The sequence below is a fragment of the Arachis hypogaea genome, chromosome 7, assembly GCF_003086295.3.
Source record: "Arachis hypogaea cultivar Tifrunner chromosome 7, arahy.Tifrunner.gnm2.J5K5, whole genome shotgun sequence".
NCBI lineage: Eukaryota > Viridiplantae > Streptophyta > Magnoliopsida > Fabales > Fabaceae > Arachis > Arachis hypogaea.
This window is the reverse complement of record NC_092042.1, coordinates 1702513-1725417: the sequence shown is the minus strand read 5'-3', so window position 1 is coordinate 1725417 and position 22905 is coordinate 1702513. Positions and strand designations below refer to the sequence as shown.

The window sequence follows — 22905 nt, the reverse complement described above, 5'->3', positions numbered from 1 at the left end:
TGGTTGCGTGGATGTAATTCAATTGAATAAAATTATTATAAAAATATTTGATATTTTATGTGTGTGTGTGTGAATGTCCTTTAAAACAAAATCAGGGGACAAGGTAATATATATTGTCCATATTCCATGGCCTTAAATAATTGTGCTTGTCTTTTCTATGAAATTATTTATTCAAAATTTAATTAATAAATAAAAATATATAAATAATTATATTTTTAGTACTATATATACAAAATTGTTTTTTCTTTTAGCATAAATTTTATATATCTCATTTTTTTATTTTTCTTATGACAATAAAAATTAAATTCTAAATCTTTAAATTTTAAAAATTTTATAATATTATATTATATAAACTTTATTATTATAAAATTACTTTAAATTTAATAATATTTTTTAAATATTGCCAAAGTTATATAGCTATGACAAACCTGGGTGACTGCTTTGATATTATCATTAGTTAAGGAGTATTCAGAGTCTTTTTGTTGAAATTTAAGAAGAACATCAACCAAATCTTCACCATCTTTTTCACATTTGCCACCAATTTTTTTATTTCTATGATCATCTATGATGTGTTGCAATATCTTATTAGATTTTCTGTGCACTTCTTCAAGTTTAGTCTTCCCTATACTCACCATTTCAAGCACTCTAATTGAAGGATATAGATCAACAATACAATTTTCTACTGCTAGTTGCAATGCTTCCTCAATAGATGATATGAATACAAGAAAAACACCCATTCAAGTACACTTGAAAAGTGTAGCCAAAAACAAAAAAAAAATGATGCCTTGGAAAAAGGCTACGCTTTTTAGGTTTCGGAGACACTTTTGTAGGCGATGCCTATTGTGTTGCCTATTCTCAAAGGCTACGCTTTTCTGTAGCAAAGGCTACGCTTTTCGCCTTTGAGAATAGGGTAGCTTCTTAAGTGATGCTGTTCAGGACCTAAGACTACGCTTTTCAGCATTAATAGTTACCATAATTCTAAAGAATAGGCTACACTTTTCAGGGCTACTGCATCACTTTATAAATATAGCAAATAATATACCTATAGCTACTCTATATAAGTGTAGCCTTTTGTCCCTCATTTTTTTTAAATTTCTGTTTATATATATATATATATATATATATATATATATATATATATATATATATATATATATATATATATAAACAGAAATTTCTAACAATTTTTTTTATCTAAACTCTAATATTTGAGAATATAATTATATATATAATCCTGTATTGTTAATTAAATTAGTTAATTATTATAAAATAAAAATATATACATATATAATAATACCATACAATAATCTTTAAACAATAAAAATTATACTGAAACAAAATATAATTATACAATGAACCAAAAATATTGGAATGATCATAATTTTGAGCATTCATACATCTCAAACTAGAATAAGTATATTCATATAATGCACTTAGAGTTTACTACTAATAAACTAGGAAAAATCAAAATATTATATCATATAAATGTATCTTAGCTTCTAATAAAAAATATCATCATCAACCATACATCTTTCAATTTCCATCTTTGTCAATAAACCATCATGATAAGCATCTCAATCTTCATTTGCATCTTCAGAATTATCCTGCATAATTATATAGAAAAATAATTATAATTTGAAAAAGTACAACAAGAAAAAAGTAATTAACAGACTAATAACATATACAATATCCGAGAGGCATAGGATAATTGAAACTACTCTACTTTTCATATCACCAAAGTCTTTTGCTTTAAAATAACAATCACATTTAGGGGATACTATAAATCACCATAAAGGACAACTAAAAAACGGACTAACACAACTTCATACTAAATGGGAACTAAAATCAGAAAAATCAGAAAAATCAGAAAATCAAAACCAGAAAAATCAGAAAAACCAGAAAAACCAGAAAATTACAGCTTTCACCCTGATAACAATAATATTAAAATTACATAATGAAAAAACAAAACCAAAAAAACCAAATCACAGCTTCCATCTTCTTCAATTTCAGTTCAAATTAAAAAGATATGGCATCCTCCTAAGTTCTAACAAATAAAAATTTTAAACTCAAAATCCTAATTAACAATTAACAATATATAAACAAATATTAGGGAATAAGAAAAAACTGGTCATACCATATTTATGTTTGGAATATGTGTTGATCCATGAGCGCTATTTGCATCAATTGGAGAGTGTTGGGCATCTTGTAACAAAGCTTCAATTTCTTCCGGCCTCATTCCAGGTTCAGATCGCTAAACTAGTAACTTAATCATGTTTCGCAATCCATGAAGGTCAGGCTCTTGGTGCTGCTGTTTGGCCTTCATGTCTCCAAATTCAACCTTCAAAGATGTGACTTCCTTCTGGTGTTGTTGCTTGAGTTCAGAAATTTCTGCATGCTTTTTTAAGTCACGTCGTGTAATAGATCTTCCATAGCACCTAACCCGACTTGGTTGTTCTTTTCCAAATAAAGACTCAAAAGCTTCCTCATCTGTTTCACCAGCAGCTTGCCGGTTTTGGAATTCATCCTAATTAAAAGAAACATTTGAAATAGAATTAGTTACTGTATCCTAAATTTGATTTATAATCATTAGTAATTCAATGAATTCTCATACAATTGCATCTTGTGTTTCCTGATCAACTTCCTTCCTTTTCCGACTTGTTCGAGTAGCAAGGAACATTTCAAACCTTTTTGGTTCCTCATTTGTTTCCTTTGTCGCACGCTACAAAATAAAGCCTTAAACAAGCAAGTCTATAACAACATAACTAAAATTAACTAAACAAATCCCAGCACAAATATGAAATAAGTATACCAGAGCCTGCGATATAATATAACCTTGGAAGTTCTAACTTTAAAAAATAAAAGTAAAGTTATGAAAATAGATGGAGGTGGGCAGAGTGAGACAGTGAGTGATGTGAATTATTATCAAGTGATAGAGTATGATGATAACGTGAAGACTCATATTTTAACACATTATTACCATTACCTTAATAAATGCTACCAAGATTTTGCCTCCATGTGTTGCTCTGCTCTGTTACTACTTACTACTATTATGTTTTCTAATCAAAGTTATTCTCAAAAGTAATAAACAAACAAAACTACCACTTAAAAGAGACCAAAATTCATGAGATTTCTCTGAGGCGGCTATTTTATTATTGATCTGTGCCACTGATGCCCTCAAAACAAGGTAAGTTAGTACTTGTCCCTAACAATATCAATATCTGTGATTTCAGTTTAGATTTCACTGCTCACTGCTACGCTTCAAATTTCTTATTAAGGAGTATATGTAGTTTGCTTGGAATATTGAACAATCTCAATCAAACTAAAAACTATTTTCTTATCTTATCTATATAGTAAGTTGATGTTATGATACTGAGAAGAAAACCAATTGCAGAGGAAATAAGTGGGTGCTTTATCTGTGAGGGTCCACCTTCAGGGATAAGAGCCCATACTTCTCATTAGTTGAAGTGTCCTTTCCCTAACTTCTTGATTTATATAGTACAACATTATAAATCAAATCAAATCAAGGTGCTCTACAATATAAAACGCACTACAACATTATATTCCCTAGAAAACACTACAAATCAATTAAATTACGAAACTCAAATTTTATTTTTATGACAATAGATCTCTAAAAAATCACAGTTTCCTTTTAATTAGTTAAAAGTTTGCATGTCTTTTAGAACTAGATATGCCTTTTAAGTGTCACTACGGCTCTAACTTCAAACTTCCCTAAAAGCTAACACAGCTAACTCCACTACTTCGACATATCAAAATCTATTATATATAAAATCTATTTCCCAATTTTGACACTGCTCTACACACAGGATTTTAATTATTCAAGTTTTAAAAAGTGTAAATTGATTTGAATTGGAGAAATCAGAGGGAAAAAATAAAAAGGAAGTGCTGGAATGTAATTGAGCTTGTGTATTCCTAATAGAACAAGTAATTATGGATGGAAAGGGAAGCTTCTTCATCAATCATCATATACAACAAAGCTTTTCACTCATAATCCATTCATAATAGACAATAATAACTGAACCAAAAGGTTTAGTGTGACTACTTAAGGGGAAAAAAATTAAAAGTATGCAAGAAGAGAACAAAAAAAATTCCCCAACCCAAACTCATAGTTACTACAACATCATCCAAAATTCAGAACAAGCTCACCAATCAAAAACCATTTACCAAAAGTAAAATTTTTCTACCGGATATAATCAAAATGGCAAAATCCACTGGTAGATTCGTTTCATGTTCAACAGGGTATGACACAACAAATAATATAAATATTTTGTTTACATTTATTAGTAAATATTATATACTTAAAAAAAATTGGGATCCAATTGAAATTCTGACTTATAAGAATTATTATAATGTAGATTCAGTTAGGAACTTAGGAACTAAAATCGTAAAAACAATGTGAAGTTGTTTCTCTGTTATACTGAAAGATAATGTATATGAACAAGGAATTAAAATGAAAGTTGGCTTACGAACTATACATCACTCACCTGCATAAATGGAATGAAACCCCAATCCCAAATTCACGAGTTCGATCTCCTGTGCCGCAACAATCCCAAATTCACGAGTTCTGCTACGCCGCAGCAATAACGGAATGAAACCAGCAAATTCTGAGTTCTCCTGCACCGCAAGATTAGCATGCATGTTCATCAATTCATGAATTCAAAGGATTTTGTACCAAACCCCCAAATTGCAACCCGAAAATTGGAACCCTACCCTCTCAGATTTTAGAAACCAAATGAAGGTGATACATACCTTTCTTGACGACGGTGAGCGAATAAAGAGAAGCTTTTAGTCGAGCGCAGAGTCGATCTTCCTGATGACAGCGCGCAGCGAAGAGAACCGGTGATGAAGATGAGTGGCGGCGTGGTGAGAGGTGAGTGATGAAGATGAGTGAGTGGTGGAGATGGTGACGCCGTGAGCGGTGACGCCGTCAGTGGTCTTCTCTGATTTGGGGGTGATGAAGGGAATGGTAGCTAGGGATCGCGAGTGATGTTTTCAGTGGCCATGTTATTTTGTTTTTATTTGCCTAAGTGTTTACTGTACGCGTGCTTGTATATTTGGTGAAAGGTGAAAAAATTTACTAAGACTTTGTTTGGATGGATGATGGAAAATGAGCGGAAAGAAAATGGGAGGAAAGAAAATGAAAGGAAAAGTTAATTTTTTTTTATGTTGTTTGGATGAAGAGAAAATAGATGGAAAAAAAATGGGAAGAAATTTTTCTTTTGTTTGGATGAAAGGAAAAGTAGGAAGAGAGAAAATCATAAACAAGTGAAATTACATAAATACCCTTTTTTATATTATATATAAATTATAATATATCAATGTATTTAAATTATTTCTCTAATAAAAAAATTATCTAAATTATATTTCAAAATTTTAACGTGTTTTTTTCATTAAAAATAATAATTTTTTGAATTTATTTTGATGAATTTATTGTTTTCTATTATACTTTAATGTCATAAATACAAATATATATTATTCTTTTTAAAAATATATAAATACATAATCTTGTAAAAAAATAATAAAAACTACTCATACTTTATGTTATTAATCTCCTTAAGCATATTTAAAAAAAATTCACTAAATTGTAATTACAAAATAAAATATTCTCAAAAGTTGGTAGCATTTCTTTCCAAGTATGTGCGACCAAAAATCATATACAATTTTTATAAACATATAACAAAACGCCAAAAAAGTAATAACCAAAAGAACTCCTAGAGAGTACTATTTTATCACCAAACAACACTTTTCAAAAGGATAATTCTTCATGGTCAGCGACATCGCCTACTTACAAAAAATAAAATCTACATAGTTGGAGCCATCTGTACCCATCTACTTCAAAAAAATAAAGTTTCTACGAGTCAAAAATATTAACACATGATCGAATTTTACTTGTACTAAGCTGTGACCTTCTTGTTCCCAAACATTTTCAAGTTATGATTCCTGCACGAGCATATACAACAAAGACAACTTAATTCAGAGATTAGAGTTGATCATGATAATCTATTATATCGATGTCTTTCTATTTAAACAACCAATCAATCTCAAAGTATATAAACATAAAGTGATTTCAAACCATGGTTAACATAAATACATGAAGATATACCCATATTATATGACACTCAGAAACACATAATCAATTAATGAAAGCAATAGCCTCAAACTAATCAGAAATTAAGTGCGTATATAAGTTATACCTGTAATGGTTAATGTTTTATGAAAGTACCATATCTCTTAAGCGAACACCAGCAGCTGTCATGAAATGAAAAAGAGCATCCAATCACATTTCAGGTGGGATCCTAAAGATTTGGCGCTTTTTCTGCTCATTTTCACATAAAAACTGATAACACTGCATCCGAGCTGAACCTATCAGACCCAATTCAGACAACATATCCCATACATCTGATTCGCTATAAAGGCGAGGCCTACTTTGTTACATAATAGCCAACCCTTTTTCAGCAATTGCAACTTGTCTTTCAATTAACGAGACTTGTTTTTCGGCAACCGAAACTTGCCTCTCAGCCACAGAAGCTTGTCTCTCAGCTGATTCAACTTGCCTCTAAGCTACGTCATGTAGCTTGCTAGACAGATAAGTACCCTCTTTGACAGCATCGGCCATGGTAGTAATTCCCAAAGCAACTTTTTCATATTGTGCCTCCAAAAAATCATTCATAGGAGACTTACAATTGTTCCTCTTGACGCTGAAGTCCCACCTAATTGATTTGGTTGACTATGAGGACCACTTGGTGAATCTAAATTAGCAGGAAACGTTGGGGTATCATGTCCCATATTAACATCTATGTCAGAAAATCCAACGTTTTCGAATGAGTCATTCAAATCAATGTGATCTCTAGCAATTTCTTGAATCCTTTCTCGTGACGTAGCAGCTCCTTTACCAGTAGCTCTATCAACTCCGAACAACTCCTTCAAAGTATCATAATGCTTAATTTGCATTTTTTTCCATTTTTCTGCTTGTGGTTTCTCCTACATAAACAAGTGTTGAAATTATTTGGTGACTAACTTCATCAATTATATAAGTAACAAAAGCAAAGTTTAAGATACCTTAATGAAGTCTTGCCACACCTCCTCTTCAGCTTCAAACTTTCTAGTTACAGGATTCCATGCAAATCCACTTAAGTGATGAAATAAGTCATATGCCTCAGCAAAATGATCTTTCAATGTCTTCATTCTATTCTTTATGTGATTTTTTGTTATGTGAGGGCCTATTACTATGCTCAAAGTCTTCACAACATTGGCATATGCTTCAGTTGTCCACGAGCCATCGTGCCTATTACCTTTCGATGCTTCCTCTGCTAATGCATTTAGCAAAACTTCATCCATATCATCAGACCATCTTAAATTGTCTTTCGAAGGTTGGTTGGCTTCTGCTGTTTTATTTCCTTTATTCGGCATTATGTAACCTGTAACAATCCCATAAAAAATCCAATCAAACAATTCTGAGTGGAAACTATACATTCATATATATACATATTCACATACAAGAAACATAATCACCTATAATGATTGATACACATTCCACATTTCAAATGCAATGTTATCTCTTAACAACGATGCATGCCTATATTCCTCATCACGTGGTTGATTTGACTGCGATCTATCTATGCTTTGTTCTTGTAGCAATTCTCGATCAACCGCATCAATTATAGACTGATCAACATCGACACCCATTAAATAGTTATGCAGTATGCAATATGCCAAAAAAATGTCTCGCATAGTTTCAAATGAATAATAAGGTTCTGTGTCGCTGGCTATAATTGGGAATCTTTTCTTTAGAACTCCGAAACATCTTTCGATGACATTTCTTAATGAAGAATGTCGGTGGTTGAATAATTCTTTAGAATTTTGTGGCTCACGCACTGAATACTCTTTCAAGTGATACCGAACACCTCTATATGGTGTCAGTATCCCAGGCCTTAGCATAAATCCAGCATCGCCTAGATAATATTTTCCTACACCAGTTACATACACAAATTAAAGTATTGTATACTGTGACTATGAATTTAATTTTATATAGACGACATCATAAATAACACTATCACAAACCTTCGGGTATTCGAAGTGGATGTTCCCTACTTAAAGCATCTTTCAAAATTCTAGAGTCAGAGGCAGTTCCTTCCCAACCAGCCAAGACATACGTGAATTTCATATCAAACCCACAGGCAGCTAAAATATTTTGTGTTGGATGATCTTTTCTTCCCCGAAAACGAGGGGCTTCCACCCTTGATACCTTCACACGACTATGAGTTCCATCTATGGCTCCAATGCAGTCCTTGTTTCAAAAGTATATTGACATATTCACATAACAGTTTTGTAATTATTTCATACACAATTTCATAAACGACACTAACAAAATTAAAAGAGTTAGTACCTTAAAAAACGGATAGAATCGACTACTATTACGTATTTCATAAGGAACATATTCACCAGATGGTTGCTTGAAGAACTCTCCCTCTAACGACAGAATAGCATGTAGGACATTGTGAAAGTGACGACTAATTGTCTCCCCTGAGCGGTGGAAGAAGAAAGACATGGTTCTAGTTTTCACATTATGCCCTATAATATGTAGGAATTTAGCGACTTGCTCTTTAACGGTAGAACGAATTGAATCCTTTACTCTACCAGTTCCTCTTAACTTTTGACATAACTGCCTAAACGCTTCCGGGCCCATACGTATGACATCGCGGCATTTTTCAGACGTCAGTAACTGTATCATTAACTGCGTGCGCCTATTTTCTCTTTCCAAGTTTTCGTAACTGATTTGCCTAGTCCTATATTGTGATAAAAATTCTAAAGAATAGTATGCACCGTAACACATGAAAGAGATGTGACACAAATATGTTGTCTCTTTTCTAACTCTTCTCTGACACGAGTTAAGATTTGTATTGGTTCAGGATGATACAGGTCAGTAGAAGTGACTTGATCTACTTGAAATCCTAAGTCAGATATGACGTTCGTTATGTCTTCTACATTCGCATCCTCGATATTTTTGTCATCCATCTATGAAAATATAATGTTTAGGGTGAACATATGAAACATAAACGTAACTAGAAAGTAACATATGTGGTCACGTTTTAGCAATTCATTTGTTGTGAAACAAAAGAATAAAACTAAAGCTTTATATAAAATTATGGTGTCACGTTACACAGTATAAAAATACCTTGTTATGAGGTACTTATCGCAAATTTGTAAATGCCAAACTCGATTCCAAAGCTCACTGTCATAAATGATAAACGAAAACTGTAAATCACATGATATATTACTCAATACATTAGATTAGCACCAAAATTCAATGGACTTGGCTACTAAAAGCACTTAATAATCTAAATGGCCAAAAACTAATTTAACCAACACAGCATTTTGTATATTATGTAAAAGAATAGTTGAAAATGTGTTGCACAACGATGCTTTCTTGTGAAGATAAAAAGGAAATAAAAAAAGGATATAATAAAGAAATCAAATCAATATAAAAAAAGGTAACAAATAAAAAAGAAAGTTAAGAAATCAAACATGTATAAATTATTGTCATAACTGAGCAACATGTGTACATATTCTATGAATATTAAAATTTAAATTTGAAATTCCCAACTCCTTAAAATTTTGTTTATTAATAATTATAGTATACTAATATCAGTATATAACACAAAAATTAAGCTATGCTTTTCTACAATAAGAATATAATTAGAACTTATCAACGGTAATTATTATGACATACATATAGATTGAAATTTAACAAAATTAAATATAAAGTATCCAATTAAAATTTCTTAAACTTTTTAAGGAGAAAACATACTTTATCTATGAGCAATTGAGAACAAATAGAAACATGTGTACTGTATAGCAGCTGGGAAACGAGACCAATTCAGAGGCCATCAAAAGCTCATAGATGTCCTTACTCAAGTAGGCCCCTGCCTTTAATTTGATGGCTGCACCATACTAACTTGTCCCTCTTGTTAAATATTGTTTGTTTATTGAGTGAGTAACCTTAAGTTAGAAACAAGTATACTATAGTATTAAATTGCTAATAGGGATTTTTTTTACCAATTCAAGTTCTTTTCAGTGGCCTTGTTATTGTATCTAAGTGTATATTATAGTATTAAATTGCTAGTACTACAAAAGGAATTGATCATCATAAGGAGTTGATCATCATAAGGAGATAGTTTAAAAGCAAATATAACCTTAGCACAAAACCTTTCAAGTCCTTTAATGACCTTGGATCAACTTCAAGCACTCTTTGCTGTTCAGGGACTCAACACTACTGATTTAGTTGCACTCTCAGGTATAATAATCTAGCAATTACTTTTTGACCAATACATGATTATCTTTTTACCACTACAAATAAATTAGAAGAAGTAAATTTTATCTTATCACCACTTTAATATCTACCATCTAAAACATCATCCATTTATCATGAATTTTCCACCACCAATCTTTCATTAAACTAAGTTAATTAAGATTCATTTTAAATTATTTAAATATACAGCAACACTCAAGAGGTAAAACTTTTGGCATTTTCTACTTGTTTTTCACACACCCACTTTTCATAGCATTATTAATCATAATGTACATAGAGTTCATAATCACTAGTGAATCCTTTTCTTTTATATTTGGACCACTCCATCAGATTTAAAAGACCTTGTGTATTTATCCAATAATAAATTATTATGATGTAGTTCTTGTGACGATCAGAGCATAAAACTGAATTGGATAAGAGCCTCCTCTAACGTTGGACTTAGTTACTTTGATAAGTTGATTGTATAATATTATCAAAAATCATAAATAAAAAGGAAGACCTTATGATCTTCATCTTGTGATATGCTTACTATATTAATCTATTACTCTGTTATTACTAGAACACTAATATGAATTATAATATTGAACAAAACATGAAAAATATTACACGGTTACTATTTTTAACTAATATTAATTAATATTTTAAATTAATATTTTTTATCAAATTCTTATGCGTTAAAAATTATTTCTTTATGGACCAAACAAATGAAAAAGAACCAAAAAGGGGAAGGGGGAGCAGTGATGTTTGAAGAGTTAAATAATAACCTTTGTATCAAACCAACAAACACTTGGTGTGCGTGTGGTTGTTTTTGAAATAAACTGTTTCAATGCCAGCAAAAGACTCCTTCTGCTTTGTTTCTAAGGTACACTCTGTGTTTCTTTTATGATGGTTCCTCTGTTTTTTCCCTCTGAAGCTTCGGAGAAAATTGCCCCTTGGAGAAGAGGAGAGAAGAGAGAGCAGTTAAAGAACAGAACAATCCTGTTGAAAACCAAAAGAATGTGGTTGGATTTTTGAATTAGGATGAAAGACCCAATTGAAAACAATGAAAAAAAGCATGGATTAATTTTCCACTACAAACATTAGAATCATACAGAGAACATAAAATCAGAACAATATCTCAGTTGAAAACCAAAAGAAGAATTCAAAATATGTACTGTGATGATTTTTGTATTTCATTTTCGGGAAAAACTACCACTACAACAGAAAAAGAACGCACCTTTGGCATGAGGATGCATGGATGAAGATGCGGTGGAGCTGTCACTACGATGATGAAGCTCATGCAGCGATGTCGACGGAGTTAAGAAGCTCTGGCGTCGCTGTTGAAGATGACGGGAAAACAGGGAAGAAGAAAAGACGTGTTTTTCTTTTCAAAAGAGTGAATTAGGGATTTTGTTCTGCTACTAATGAAAGGGCATATATGTAATTTTATCCATTTTGACACTTTCATCCCAGTTTTCTTCGCAGCTTTGGGCAGAAAAAATTAAGCTGGGTCCTACATATGCTTTTTTGTTTTCCAAGCAATTTCCCTGCTGATCCAAACAGAGAAAAATTAAATTTTCCACCCATTTTCTTTCCCTTTGTTTTCTTTCCTCCTAAATTCTCTTGAAACAAACACTGCGTAAGTGTTGACATATTTGACTTGAAATACATTAGGCAACACTTTTAAAATGCACCTGAAATATGACAAATAGGCTACACTTTAAAAGTGTTCTCTTTGGTGTAAAAAGTGAACCCATAACTCTTAAGTTAAAACTACGCTTTATAAGTGATCTTTATAATATCTAAGGCATCGCTTTTCAAGTGATGCCACAAATGTGATTCCTATTCTCCTGCAAAAAGGAAACACGGAGAAAAGCGTAGCCTATTCCTAGAATATGCTACGCTTTTCAAATGTAGCTTAAAAAAAGTGTGACTGAATGGGTATTTTTCTTGTAGTGAAAATTTTTTTAGTAGCTATATTTTTTACCTATATTGTCAAATAATAAACATACAATTAGTAAATATCAAATATGATAGACTAAAATAAAATAATATAGTAAAATTAAATGTAAAATATAAATACAGAAATATATATTAAATTATAAGAATTTTTCAATAATCTTATTGGATTAGATACTACACCAATTCCAACCGATAGCAGTAATTTTTGGCGACGGTTTTCAAAAACTGCCACTGAGTGACAGTTTTGTGTCAGCATAACATGTGTATGCAACTATGCATGATAATAATTTTATGGTACATGTTATGGTGCCTATATATATTTGCCTAACTTATTAAAATGAGATAAAATTTAATATTTAAATTAAAAAATATAAAAGTAAACAACTTTTTAATATTTAAAACTTACCATAAAAGTTAACTTCGATAATTTCGACACCAAAATTACAGACACCATAGAATTAGCCTAATTTTATATATAGGTGGAGTCTATATGACAACTACTATTACGGTAGTTATAATGATTATATAAAATAATTTTTAAATGTTATTAAAATTAGAGTAATATTTTTTAAATATTTAGAAATTTTTTAATTTGGATATAGAAATAAAAAAGTATTATAAAAATATAAAAAATATAATTTTAATTTTAATAATATTTTGTAAGTATTATTAAAATGATATAAATACCATAATTACAATAATAATCACCACATAACATGCATGTAATATAGACATAGATATACAGAATAAACAATTTTTTTTCTTTTGGCAGATTGAACAATCTTACAAATACGTATAGTAGTTAATTATGAAAGAAATATAAGATAATATAATACGCATATGAAGAGAGCAAAATTATTAAAGTATTTGCCATTGTGTAACATATTTTTTTCTGAATAAATGGTTAAATTTATTTTTAAAAAATTTATTTTTTAATTTAGTCTTTAAATATTTTTTAATTAAATTTATTTTTTAAAAATTTTAAATTAGTAACATTAGTTCTTCACTTCTATTATTAACAACATCAAAATTTACTAATATAACAATTTAAATGATACCACCATATTGACCATAATATATACCTGACGGTCTTAATTGGTAATTAACATATTAAATTTATGCAATTAGATCAAATAAATATCAAATTGATGAAGACTTTAAGACATTAAAATTCTTTGAATTGGGGTTAATTTGATCTAATAAGTAATAATATATCATGTTAGCCGTCAATTAAAACTGTCGAATGTGTATTGTGGTGTTACATAACATATTATATCAACAAACTTTGACGCCATGAGCAACGAAAGTAATAAAAAATTATTGTAACCAACTTAAAATATTTAAAAAATAAATTTAATTAAAAAAATATTTTGAAAATCAATTTAGAGAGCTTTTTAAATTATTGTTTAACTTGTCTAAACAAAACTAATTTTTAGTGATGAAAAAGAAATTATAAATAAATTCTACTCTTTATATTTGTGTTAGACAACTTAATTATAAATACCATAGCAATAACTTTCATGAAAACCAAACATTAGTCACAAATTATTATCTCTATATATGGGGTACAGAAAATGAGAAAATAATATGTGGCCATCGAGAGAAAGTGGACAAATTAAAGGTGATCACTAGTTTTTATATATTTTTATATGGAAAAGGTAATCATTGGTCACTGATTCTCTCAAGTCTCATGGAAAAGATGGCTTGAATAAATGGTATAGAAAACCAAATTAATAAAAAATAGCAAAACTAAAAGAATGCTTTGTAAATAACTTCTTTTATTACCACTTATTACTTATTATTTTTTATTTCAAATAAAAGTGTTGCCTTTTAATACATAGAATAAATCATTGAAGCCTAAAACAAAAAACTCCAATCATTGCATGAATGATTTTGAGATGGATCGTCACATACGCATGTTCCCGGTGCCAAACATGTCTCTTTAGTTTCCAAAATGGACGAAAAAAACTACAACCATGCACATTCATATTATATATATATATACTCGACCTTAAAATATAAACAAGTTAAACACTGCAACCACACATAGATGTTAAGTTTTGAGATAGAAATTGGAGACACATAGGTGCATATATGTTAGTCACTCAGGTGTGCGATTAATAATGTGTGATGTAGCGAAGCTATAAGAGGGATATTTGTTTAATTAATTGTATTTTGGTGAGTCAAACTCAAATTTTATATATATATATATATATATATATATATATATATATATATATATATATATATATATATATATATATGTATGTATTGGAAGATGACATAAACCTTAAAAAAAAAATCTAATTACAAACTAAACGGGTAAGATATTCTTCTTTCATCTTAATTTCCACTTTTTTATTTTTGATATTGGGTTAGTGGTGGTGTATATCTGCATTATGGGGTGCAGGGTGCTTGACGGGAGTGTGGCACCCAAAAATCGCTGGTCCGATTTCATGGCCCCAAAATTTTTTTTCCTTCTTGTCAAGAAATCGCTGAATCCGATTTCCATGTGCAAAAGAAAAATCTGAACGTTAAGCATGAAATCGGTGGGTCCGATTTTTATGCACTGTCCTCCATGAACCACAAATCGGACGGTCCGATTTGTATCCCTTTTCAACTGCAATAAATCGGACCATCAATTACTTCTCTTCACCTGAACGTCGTCACACCGATGTAAAACTCCCCATAGTTCTATAACCCAGCATTACACCACATTTGGTGTCATATAAAAAAAAATTAGCCCTTAATTTCTGGCCTTTTCTTTTCTTTATGTATTTGTGAACTTTTTTGCTGGTCTTTTGTCATTCTTGAATGATATGGCAACTATAATATGGGCTTTCTTCAGTTAGACTAGTGGGCATCCATTTTTGAATATTGAACCCAAACAATATTTAAGCACCTTTAGTATCGTTTGGGTTAGGCAGCCTCGATTGGTGGTATCATATATTGGCTGCCATCGATCCGATACCATCCATGTAATCCACTTGAATTGGTCGAATAATCAGTTTACTCATTTACTTAATTAAATGTTGGAAGTTTGAATTTTGTTTTGTACATATAGTAACTCATTGATTAATGACAGATTGACGAATTAATCTTTAACCTGTCGAATCTTAATATTAGGATAACCATCCGCGTACCTAGTGAATTGAACATTTGATATACCTATTATTCACATTGTTTACTATTTTTATTGTCTACCTATAATTTTTTCCATTTTAATATATAGATGACAAAACGAAACTTTGAAATAGTTTGTCATAAACCATATATGTTCCGAATATTACCACTCATTTGTTGCTGGATCAAATTTCAGTTTCTATTGCGGCTAAAAGATAAATAGCTTAAAATAGAAATAACTTGGCGGTTTTTGCAATAAAATTCTGTTTTATATAAATAGTTATTTCAATGGTTATTAAAACTGACTAAACATTTTGTGATGATTTAAAACTGTCGTTATTTGGCCTCAAAACCGCCACTATATTTTATCGCTATTTGTATAAAACATTAATTGTTGCATTATTTGTTATATATTTAGAGCCGGTGTGCATAGATATGTAATCCGCTTGAATGTATCAATATTTGGTATAATATGACCACTGACACTTAGGTGAGTTGAAAAAGGAAAATGGTCATTGAATCCATGCACTTGATTACAATCACAAATCAGATAGATGTTTAGTTAAGCAACGTTATCTCAATCAATAATGAAGAAAATGATAGAACACCGAAAGGTTGTAGAAGACTTCCGACTTTACAAATAATATAAATATTAAATATGGATTTGATTGAAATGATGTTGTGCATGTTCATTTGAAATATATCAAATATTTTGGGGAAAGATTTTGGCACCAACTAACAGTATGATGAGAAGCAGGAATATAAATGTGTATAGTTAGTTGTTAGAGATTTTAAATGCTGTGTGTTTTTATTTTAGGCAGTTTTATATCATTTTTAGCAGGGGTGTGCATGGATCGGGTGAAACCGGATTTGATGTGACCTAGATTCGACCCGAAATATATACCGGGCCTATTTATTAGACCCGAATCCGACCCTAGACCCGATGAAATCTATACACTTTCGGGTCACGATTATACTAGGTAGAAACCGGGTGAAAACCGGGCCGTTAACATTACATTACCTTAATACCTTCTTATAAGTTAGCATGTGAAAATATCCAAATTTCCAAGACTCTAACTATTATTTGACATGGTAAAATTCACTTAGAAAAATATAACAAGAACCAACTATTCTCTAAAATTAAAGTATAATCATAATCAATACTAATATTGTACAATAACACCAAATATTTAAATCAATACAAATAACACAATATTATGCATTAGTCTAAAATCTTATGCATTTTAAACATAAAACATTATAACTTATAGTCTTATAATAACTAATAACACAAAATATTAAGGTTTACAATACTTAGATTCTACATAAGAATAGCCATCATCCACCACTCATAACAAAAAATATTAATTGTGTATGATGACCGGGCCATTGGGTCGATTTCGGGTGATCCGAGCCATGGCGCGGACCCGACCCGAAATAATGACCGGGTCTATTTTTGAGACCCTTATCTGACCTTAGACCCGATGAAATCACACTAAATTAGTTCATAAAGTGCTCGGAACCGGATCGAGTCTTCGGGTCACACCCCTAATTTTTAGTATTATTATACACAATACACAATTACTATCCAATAAATAAATATTCTCAAATAAAATAATTTTATTTTTAATTTTTTTTATTATAGAAGAAGTTCGATCTAACAACTTTTAAGAAAGAGAGAGAACTTAGGTGCCACTTGAACTAAAGTTTTTTGACGATAGATATTATTTTTATTTTAGCACAAAAGAAAAATCAGTTGAGATAGAATAGGGTGATTTAGATTTTAGAATGATAGATATAACCAATTTGGGAGTACTTAGAGTGGTTAAATTCTTCCTTCCCCATTATTCTTGTAAGACCTAAAAAAATTATATAAGCACCACTATTTTTTGCTTCCTACACAAGAAACATATCTATTTTTAAATTTATATATATAATTAATAAAATTTATTTATTAAAAATAATTTAATATTTATACTAATTAAATAATAATAAAAATATTAAAAATTATTGACCTCTAAAAATTTCTTTTTATAAAATATAAAAATTAAGCTAAAACATGCTCGTAATAGTTTACATGTAAGATGATAATTGAGAATTATTGTATTATAATTTAATTTTTTTAATAATTTTTAACTATTATTTTTATATAAAAATAACTGTATATCCATATATGATCACTAATATATATAAAATTATTATATATTATTATTATTCGGTGGAATTGGAACTAAGATAAGCTCATTCTTCCTTCTTGCTGTGCTTCCCAAATCTTCAATCATATCCAAGTCTCCATTATTCGGAACCTTCCAATCGAAATAATACAAAAGTTGTGCAACACAAACTTCAATGCTGGAAACAGCGAAATACAAGCCTGGACATATCCTCCTACCAGCACCAAAAGGTATGAACTCAAAATTGGAACCTTTGTAATCAATAGAATATTCTAGAAACCTTTCAGGACGGAAGCTCTCAGCATCTTCTTCGCCTCCCCAATACTTAGGATCTCTTCCTATCGCCCATGCATTTACTATCACTGTGCTTCCTGCGGCTATGGTGTAGCCGTTGATCTCACGTGTCTCTCTACATTCTCTTGGAAGGAGTATAAGAAATGGAGGGTGTAATCTCATTGTCTCTTTGATAACTGCTTTTAGATATGTTAGATTCTCAAGAGATGATGATGATGATGATTCTTTGGCGCCAAAAGCTTTTCTAACCTCTTCTTGAGCTCTTGCCATTGCTTTTGGATTCTTCATTAGCTCAGAAATCGTCCATTCTATGACTGCAGATGATGTTTCAACTCCGGCAACAAACATGTCCTGAATCATGTAATAATCAGTTGTTAAACTTTTGTTACGAATATCTAATCATATATAATAAATTTTATTTTAACTCTACATGTATATATATAGAGGTAAAAATTCACATTCAACTGTTTTTTATATAAAGTTATTAATTAAAAATCGTTAACATAACAAATCATTTAATAATTTTCAATTAATAACTTCAAATTTAAAGACAACGGCATATTTTATATATATATAGATCATAGTTGTATACAAAATTTAGAGAAACCATAATTTTTTTCTCTTATATATGCATGCATGTACTCCTAGAGTCATAAATATGATGATGATGATTAGGTAGTAAACCTTATCTAACAGCCAATAAAATAAGGATATAATAAAATGTATGGAGACTCGCGTATAATTATCTTTATATGAAGTTTTTAATTGAGAATCGTTAAATAATTTGATATATTTGACTAAATTATTATCTATCAGTTCTCAACTAATAACTTCACATTAAATTTAAATATATATGAGTTTTTAACAATAAAATAAAAAAATATGAAAAAAAAAAAATGTACATACAAAAATAATAGCTTTGACGTTGTCCATTGTTAACGGATACTCAAAGGCTTCATGATCTTCAACAAGATTTAGGAGAATAGAGAGAAGATTCTCTTCATTAGATTTATCACTTCCATTTCTCCTTTTTACTTTTTCTCCAATGATGTTTTCCACAATCATATCAAATTCTTTATGCAATTTTTCTGCTTCATACTGAACTCTACTTATGAGATGAAGCCACGTGTAAGATGGAAAAAGAGTAAACACAACAAATAAACGTTCGGCAATTTTTCCAAGATTCTTCAACAGTAAAACGAACTCTTCTTCATCCTTACACTTTCCTCCAAAAATTGCTCTAGCAGTGATTGAACACGTCAAGGACACAACTTTCTTACTAAGATTAACACAAGATCCAGTTTAGCAGAAACCCATGTTATCAAATTCGTTACCTCTTCTTCCCTTATTGATTTGAATTTGTTGGGTTTTTCTCTCCTTTGTGAGGCCCAAGCCCAACATTTTGGGGTGTATTCTTTCACCCTAGTGTCACAACCCTAATTTAGTTTTTTGAGGTTTTTTGAGAGAGAGAGAATAGCCACCAAGTGAGAGAGAAGAGGGAAAAACAGAATTCCCATTTTTGCCCAAAGCAGTAAATTTCAAATGGCAGTTTCTCAGTTGTTCACCGTTGGATCGGCTTGAAATTTAAACTGCGTGTTCTTATCATCTTGTTCTTCATTCTGATCGGTGAAGATGTTGATTGGAGGTTTGCAGTAGGAGATATTGGTTTCGCAAGAGAGAAATTAGGTTTCCCGGTTTTACACAGAGCAGCAATTTTGGAACGGCAGTTTCTCATTCTTTCACCGTTGGATCGACGTGAAATTTGGACTGTAGATTCTTCACATCTTGTTCTTCATTCTGAACGGTGAAGATTTTAATTGGAGGTCTGCAGAGGGAGAAATTGGCTTCGACATCAGCTCTGTTTTTTGGGTATATTTCATCTTCTTGCCTATTATTTGTGAGCTTTGGTGCATTGATGTTTTGGCTGGTTATTTGCACATTTTTTTGTGCTTTGTTTGAGACTCTCTTGTACCTCATTTGATTATAGTGGAGTTATTTCATTGGTCTGGACGACCCGTGGTTTTTACCTCTCACGTTGAGGGGGTTTTCCACGTTAAAATCTCGGTGTGTTCTTGTTATTGCTTTACTTGCTATATTTGCTTGTTATAGTTGCTGCCATATTGTGTTGTGAGTGCTTCCATATTGTTCTTGTGTTGGACATTGTTGTCGTTTCCGCTGCTAGGCTCTTTCATACTGGCATCAGAGCTTGTTGGTATTTTTCTGGGCTTGTGATTCTGTGAACAATGGAAGCTAATACTAATACTAGTAGGATGATCACTCTTAATGGTCCTAATTATGATTTGTGGAAGTCAAAGATGGAAGATTTGCTTTATGTCAAAAATTTTCATCAACCAGTTTTTGGTACAGAGAAGCCTAATGATAAGTCTGATGATGATTGGATTTTGTTGCATAGACAAGTCTGTGGATATATTAGGCAGTGGGTTGACGATAATGTGTTGAACCATATTATTGGAGAGACACATGCTCGGACCCTTTGGATTAAGCTTGAACAGTTGTATGCTCGGAAAACTGGGAATAACAAGATGTTTTTGATCAAGCAGTTGTTGGCTTTGAAGTATACAGATGGGACATCAATGACAGATCACTTGAATAATTTCCAAGGAATTATGAATCAGTTATCTTCCATGGGCATCAAGTTTGATGAAGAGGTTCAAGGATTGTTACTTCTTGGCTCCTTACCAGACTCGTGGGAAATTCTCAGAATGTCATTGTCCAATTCTGCTCCTGATGGTGTAATCTCTATGGATCTTGCCAAGAGTAGTGTTTTGAATGAAGAGATGAGAAGAAAGTCACAAGGTACATCGACTACACATTCAGATGTTCTTGTTTCTGAGTCTAGGGGGAGAAGCAAAAGTCGAGGTCCTAAAGGTAGAGATCAAAGCAGAAGCAAGTCTCGAGAAAAGTATAAGAATATTGAGTGTCATCATTGTGGTCAAAAGGGACATGTGAAGAGATTTTGTTGGCAGCTAAAGAAGGAGAAAGCCAAGGCAAGTAAAGACAAGAGCACAAATAAAGATGATGGTAACAAGGAAGACAAGGTTAATGTAACTCATGATGATTTTCTTGTTGTTGAGGAGTTTGAATCTGTTAACCTTGTTGATAATAGCACTAGTTGGGTGATTGATAGCGGTGCTTCTATTCATGTTACATCTAGGAGGGATTTGTTTACGTCCTATACTCCTGGTGATTTTGGTGATGTGAAAATGGCTCATCAAGGTATTGCAAAATGTGCTGGTGTTGGACAGGTTTGTTTAGAAACCTCCAACGGTACCAAATTGACTTTGAAGCGTGTGAAGCATGTTCCGGATATTCGGTTGAACTTACTTTCTGTTGGTAAGTTGTGTGATGAAGACTTGGATAGCTCATTTTCTCGTGATAGCTGGAAGCTCACCAAGGGTTCCATGGTTGTTGCTAGAGGTACAAGACACTCTACTCTTTATTTAACTCAAGCAAAGATTGTGAAAGATGTTGTTAATGCTGCTGAGTTTGTTGATGAAACTGATTTATGGCATAAGAGATTATGTCATATGAGTGAGAAAGGCATGAATATGTTATCCAAGAGGAATCTTTTATCTGGTTGTAAGGTTGCTTTGCAAAAGTGCAATCATTGTTTTGCTGGAAAACAAAACAGGGTCTCTTTTAAGAGCCATCCACCTTCAAGGAAGCCGGAGATACTTGACTTGGTGCATTCTGATGTATGTGGGCCGATGAAGACAAGAACACTTGGAGGGTCTATCTATTTTGTAACCTTTATTGATGATTATTCTAGAAAATTATGGGTTTACACTTTGAAGACCAAAGATCAAGTTTTGAATGTGTTCAAGCAATTTCAAGCTTCTGTTGAAAGAGAAACTGGGAAGAAGTTGAAATGCATTCGTACTGACAATGGTGGTGAGTACTCAGGTCCATTTGATGCTTATTGTAAAGAGCATGGTATAAGACATCAGAAGACTCCTCCAAAGACTCCTCAGTTGAATGGCTTGGCTGAAAGGATGAATAGAACACTGGTTGAAAGAGTTAGGTGCTTGTTGTCACAATCTGGATTGGCAAAATCCTTTTGGGGTGAAGCTTTGAGCACTGTTGTTCATGTCTTGAACCGGACACCATGTGTTCCCTTGCAATTTGAAGTGCCAGAGAAGGTATGGTCAGGTAATGATGTTTCTTATGATCATTTAAGAGTCTTTGGATGTAAAGCTTTTGTTCATATTCCTAAAGATGAGAGATCTAAACTTGATGTAAAGACTAGGCAGTGTATTTTTATTGGCTATGGCATGGATGAGTTTGGTTACAGGTTTTATGATCCTGTTAACAAGAAGGTGATTCGAAGTAGAGATGTTGTCTTTGTTGAAGACCAAACATTGAAGGATGTTGATCATGCGGAGAAGCCAATGGTTCAGCCTAGTGATGATTTTTCTGAGCTGGATATTACTCCCTCTATGCCTATGGTAGAAGATGGTAGAGTTGAAGCTCAAAATAATGAGCATGATACAAGTGCAGGTGAAGATGGAACAGTTGATCCGATACTTGATGAAGTTGGTGATGATGATCAAGATGAAGAACCAGCTTTGGAAATTCCTGCAAATGCACTCAGAAGGTCTACAAGAGAGAGGAAGCCTTCATCAAGGTATTCTCCACATGAGTTTGTTTTGTTGACTGATGGGGGAGAACCTGAATGCTTTGAAGAGGCTGTTGAAGATGAAAGCAAAGCTCAATGGCTTAAAGCTATGCAAGAAGAAATGAAGTCCTTGCTTGAGAATGATACCTATGAGTTGGTGAAGCTACCGAAGGGTATGCGAGTTTTGAAGAACAAATGGGTATTCAGAATCAAGAATGAAGAACACAATTCTATGCCTCGGTATAAGGCTAGATTGGTTGTTAGAGGTTTTAGCCAGAGAAAAGGTGTTGATTATGAGGAGATCTTTTCTCCTGTTGTGAGGATGTCATCCATTCGTGCTGTGCTTGGATTAGCAGCATCTCTTGATTTGGAGATTGAGCAAATGGATGTGAAGACAGCTTTTCTTCATG

At 31.9% G+C, this 22905-nt stretch overlaps 3 protein-coding genes and 1 pseudogene across 4 annotated transcripts; all 4 read right to left on the bottom strand.

Moving 5' to 3' along the window:
* Positions 1-1309: 1309 nt before the first annotated feature.
* LOC112701844 (uncharacterized) lies at positions 1310-5066 on the bottom strand. 2 transcript variants are annotated; one of them, XR_003153869.3, is made up of 5 exons: positions 4768-5043; positions 4503-4632; positions 2612-2733; positions 2135-2524; positions 1310-1604 (listed from the first exon to the last, which is right to left on the bottom strand). XR_003153869.3 is itself a non-coding variant. In XM_025752626.3 (5 exons), exons 2-4 carry the CDS (start codon positions 4506-4508, stop codon positions 2252-2254), a joined length of 387 nt encoding a protein of 128 aa, XP_025608411.1. In that variant the 5' UTR covers positions 4509-4632; positions 4768-5066; the 3' UTR covers positions 1310-1604; positions 2135-2251. The 2 variants fall into 2 exon arrangements, 1 of the variants encoding a protein (XP_025608411.1); XM_025752626.3 differs by having other exon boundaries at positions 2612-2719; positions 4768-5066.
* A 553-nt stretch (positions 5067-5619) lies between these two features.
* On the bottom strand, positions 5620-11795 carry LOC112701843 (uncharacterized). The gene is made up of 9 exons (XM_072198933.1): positions 11544-11795; positions 11092-11305; positions 9194-9250; positions 8405-9033; positions 8080-8305; positions 7531-7985; positions 7078-7436; positions 6213-6999; positions 5620-5958 (listed from the first exon to the last, which is right to left on the bottom strand). The coding sequence occupies exons 4-6, from the start codon at positions 8849-8851 to the stop codon at positions 7531-7533; spliced, it is 1128 nt and encodes a 375-aa protein (XP_072055034.1). The 5' UTR covers positions 8852-9033; positions 9194-9250; positions 11092-11305; positions 11544-11795; the 3' UTR covers positions 5620-5958; positions 6213-6999; positions 7078-7436.
* LOC140172970 (L10-interacting MYB domain-containing protein-like) lies at positions 6250-7428 on the bottom strand. Its single transcript, XM_072199827.1, has 3 exons — positions 7078-7428; positions 6700-6999; positions 6250-6267 (listed from the first exon to the last, which is right to left on the bottom strand). Exons 1-3 carry the CDS (start codon positions 7426-7428, stop codon positions 6250-6252), a joined length of 669 nt encoding a protein of 222 aa, XP_072055928.1.
* Positions 11796-17589: 5794 nt separating the features above from the next.
* Positions 17590-18417, bottom strand: LOC112703863 (cytochrome P450 71D10 pseudogene; annotated as a pseudogene).
* Between the last annotated feature and the right edge of the window lie 4488 nt (positions 18418-22905).

Excerpts from the sequence above, each read along its gene's own strand:
- LOC112701844 (XM_025752626.3), bottom strand. Across the intron at positions 2,525-2,611 it reads AGGAAACACAAGATGCAATT|GATGAATTCCAAAACCGGCA; the intron begins GTATGAGAATTC and ends TCTTTTAATTAG.
- LOC140172970 (XM_072199827.1), bottom strand. The coding sequence starts at position 7,428 with ATGCCGAATAAAGGAAATAAAACAGCAGAAGCCAACCAACCTTCGAAA. Across the intron at positions 7,000-7,077 it reads TGTGGCAAGACTTCATTAAG|GAGAAACCACAAGCAGAAAA; the intron begins GTATCTTAAACT and ends TTGTTTATGTAG.
- LOC112701843 (XM_072198933.1), bottom strand. The coding sequence starts at position 8,851 with ATGTGTTACGGTGCATACTATTCTTTAGAATTTTTATCACAATATAGG. Across the intron at positions 8,306-8,404 it reads GATTCTATCCGTTTTTTAAG|GACTGCATTGGAGCCATAGA; the intron begins GTACTAACTCTT and ends TTTTGAAACAAG. Across the intron at positions 7,986-8,079 it reads TCCACTTCGAATACCCGAAG|GAAAATATTATCTAGGCGAT; the intron begins GTTTGTGATAGT and ends TAACTGGTGTAG.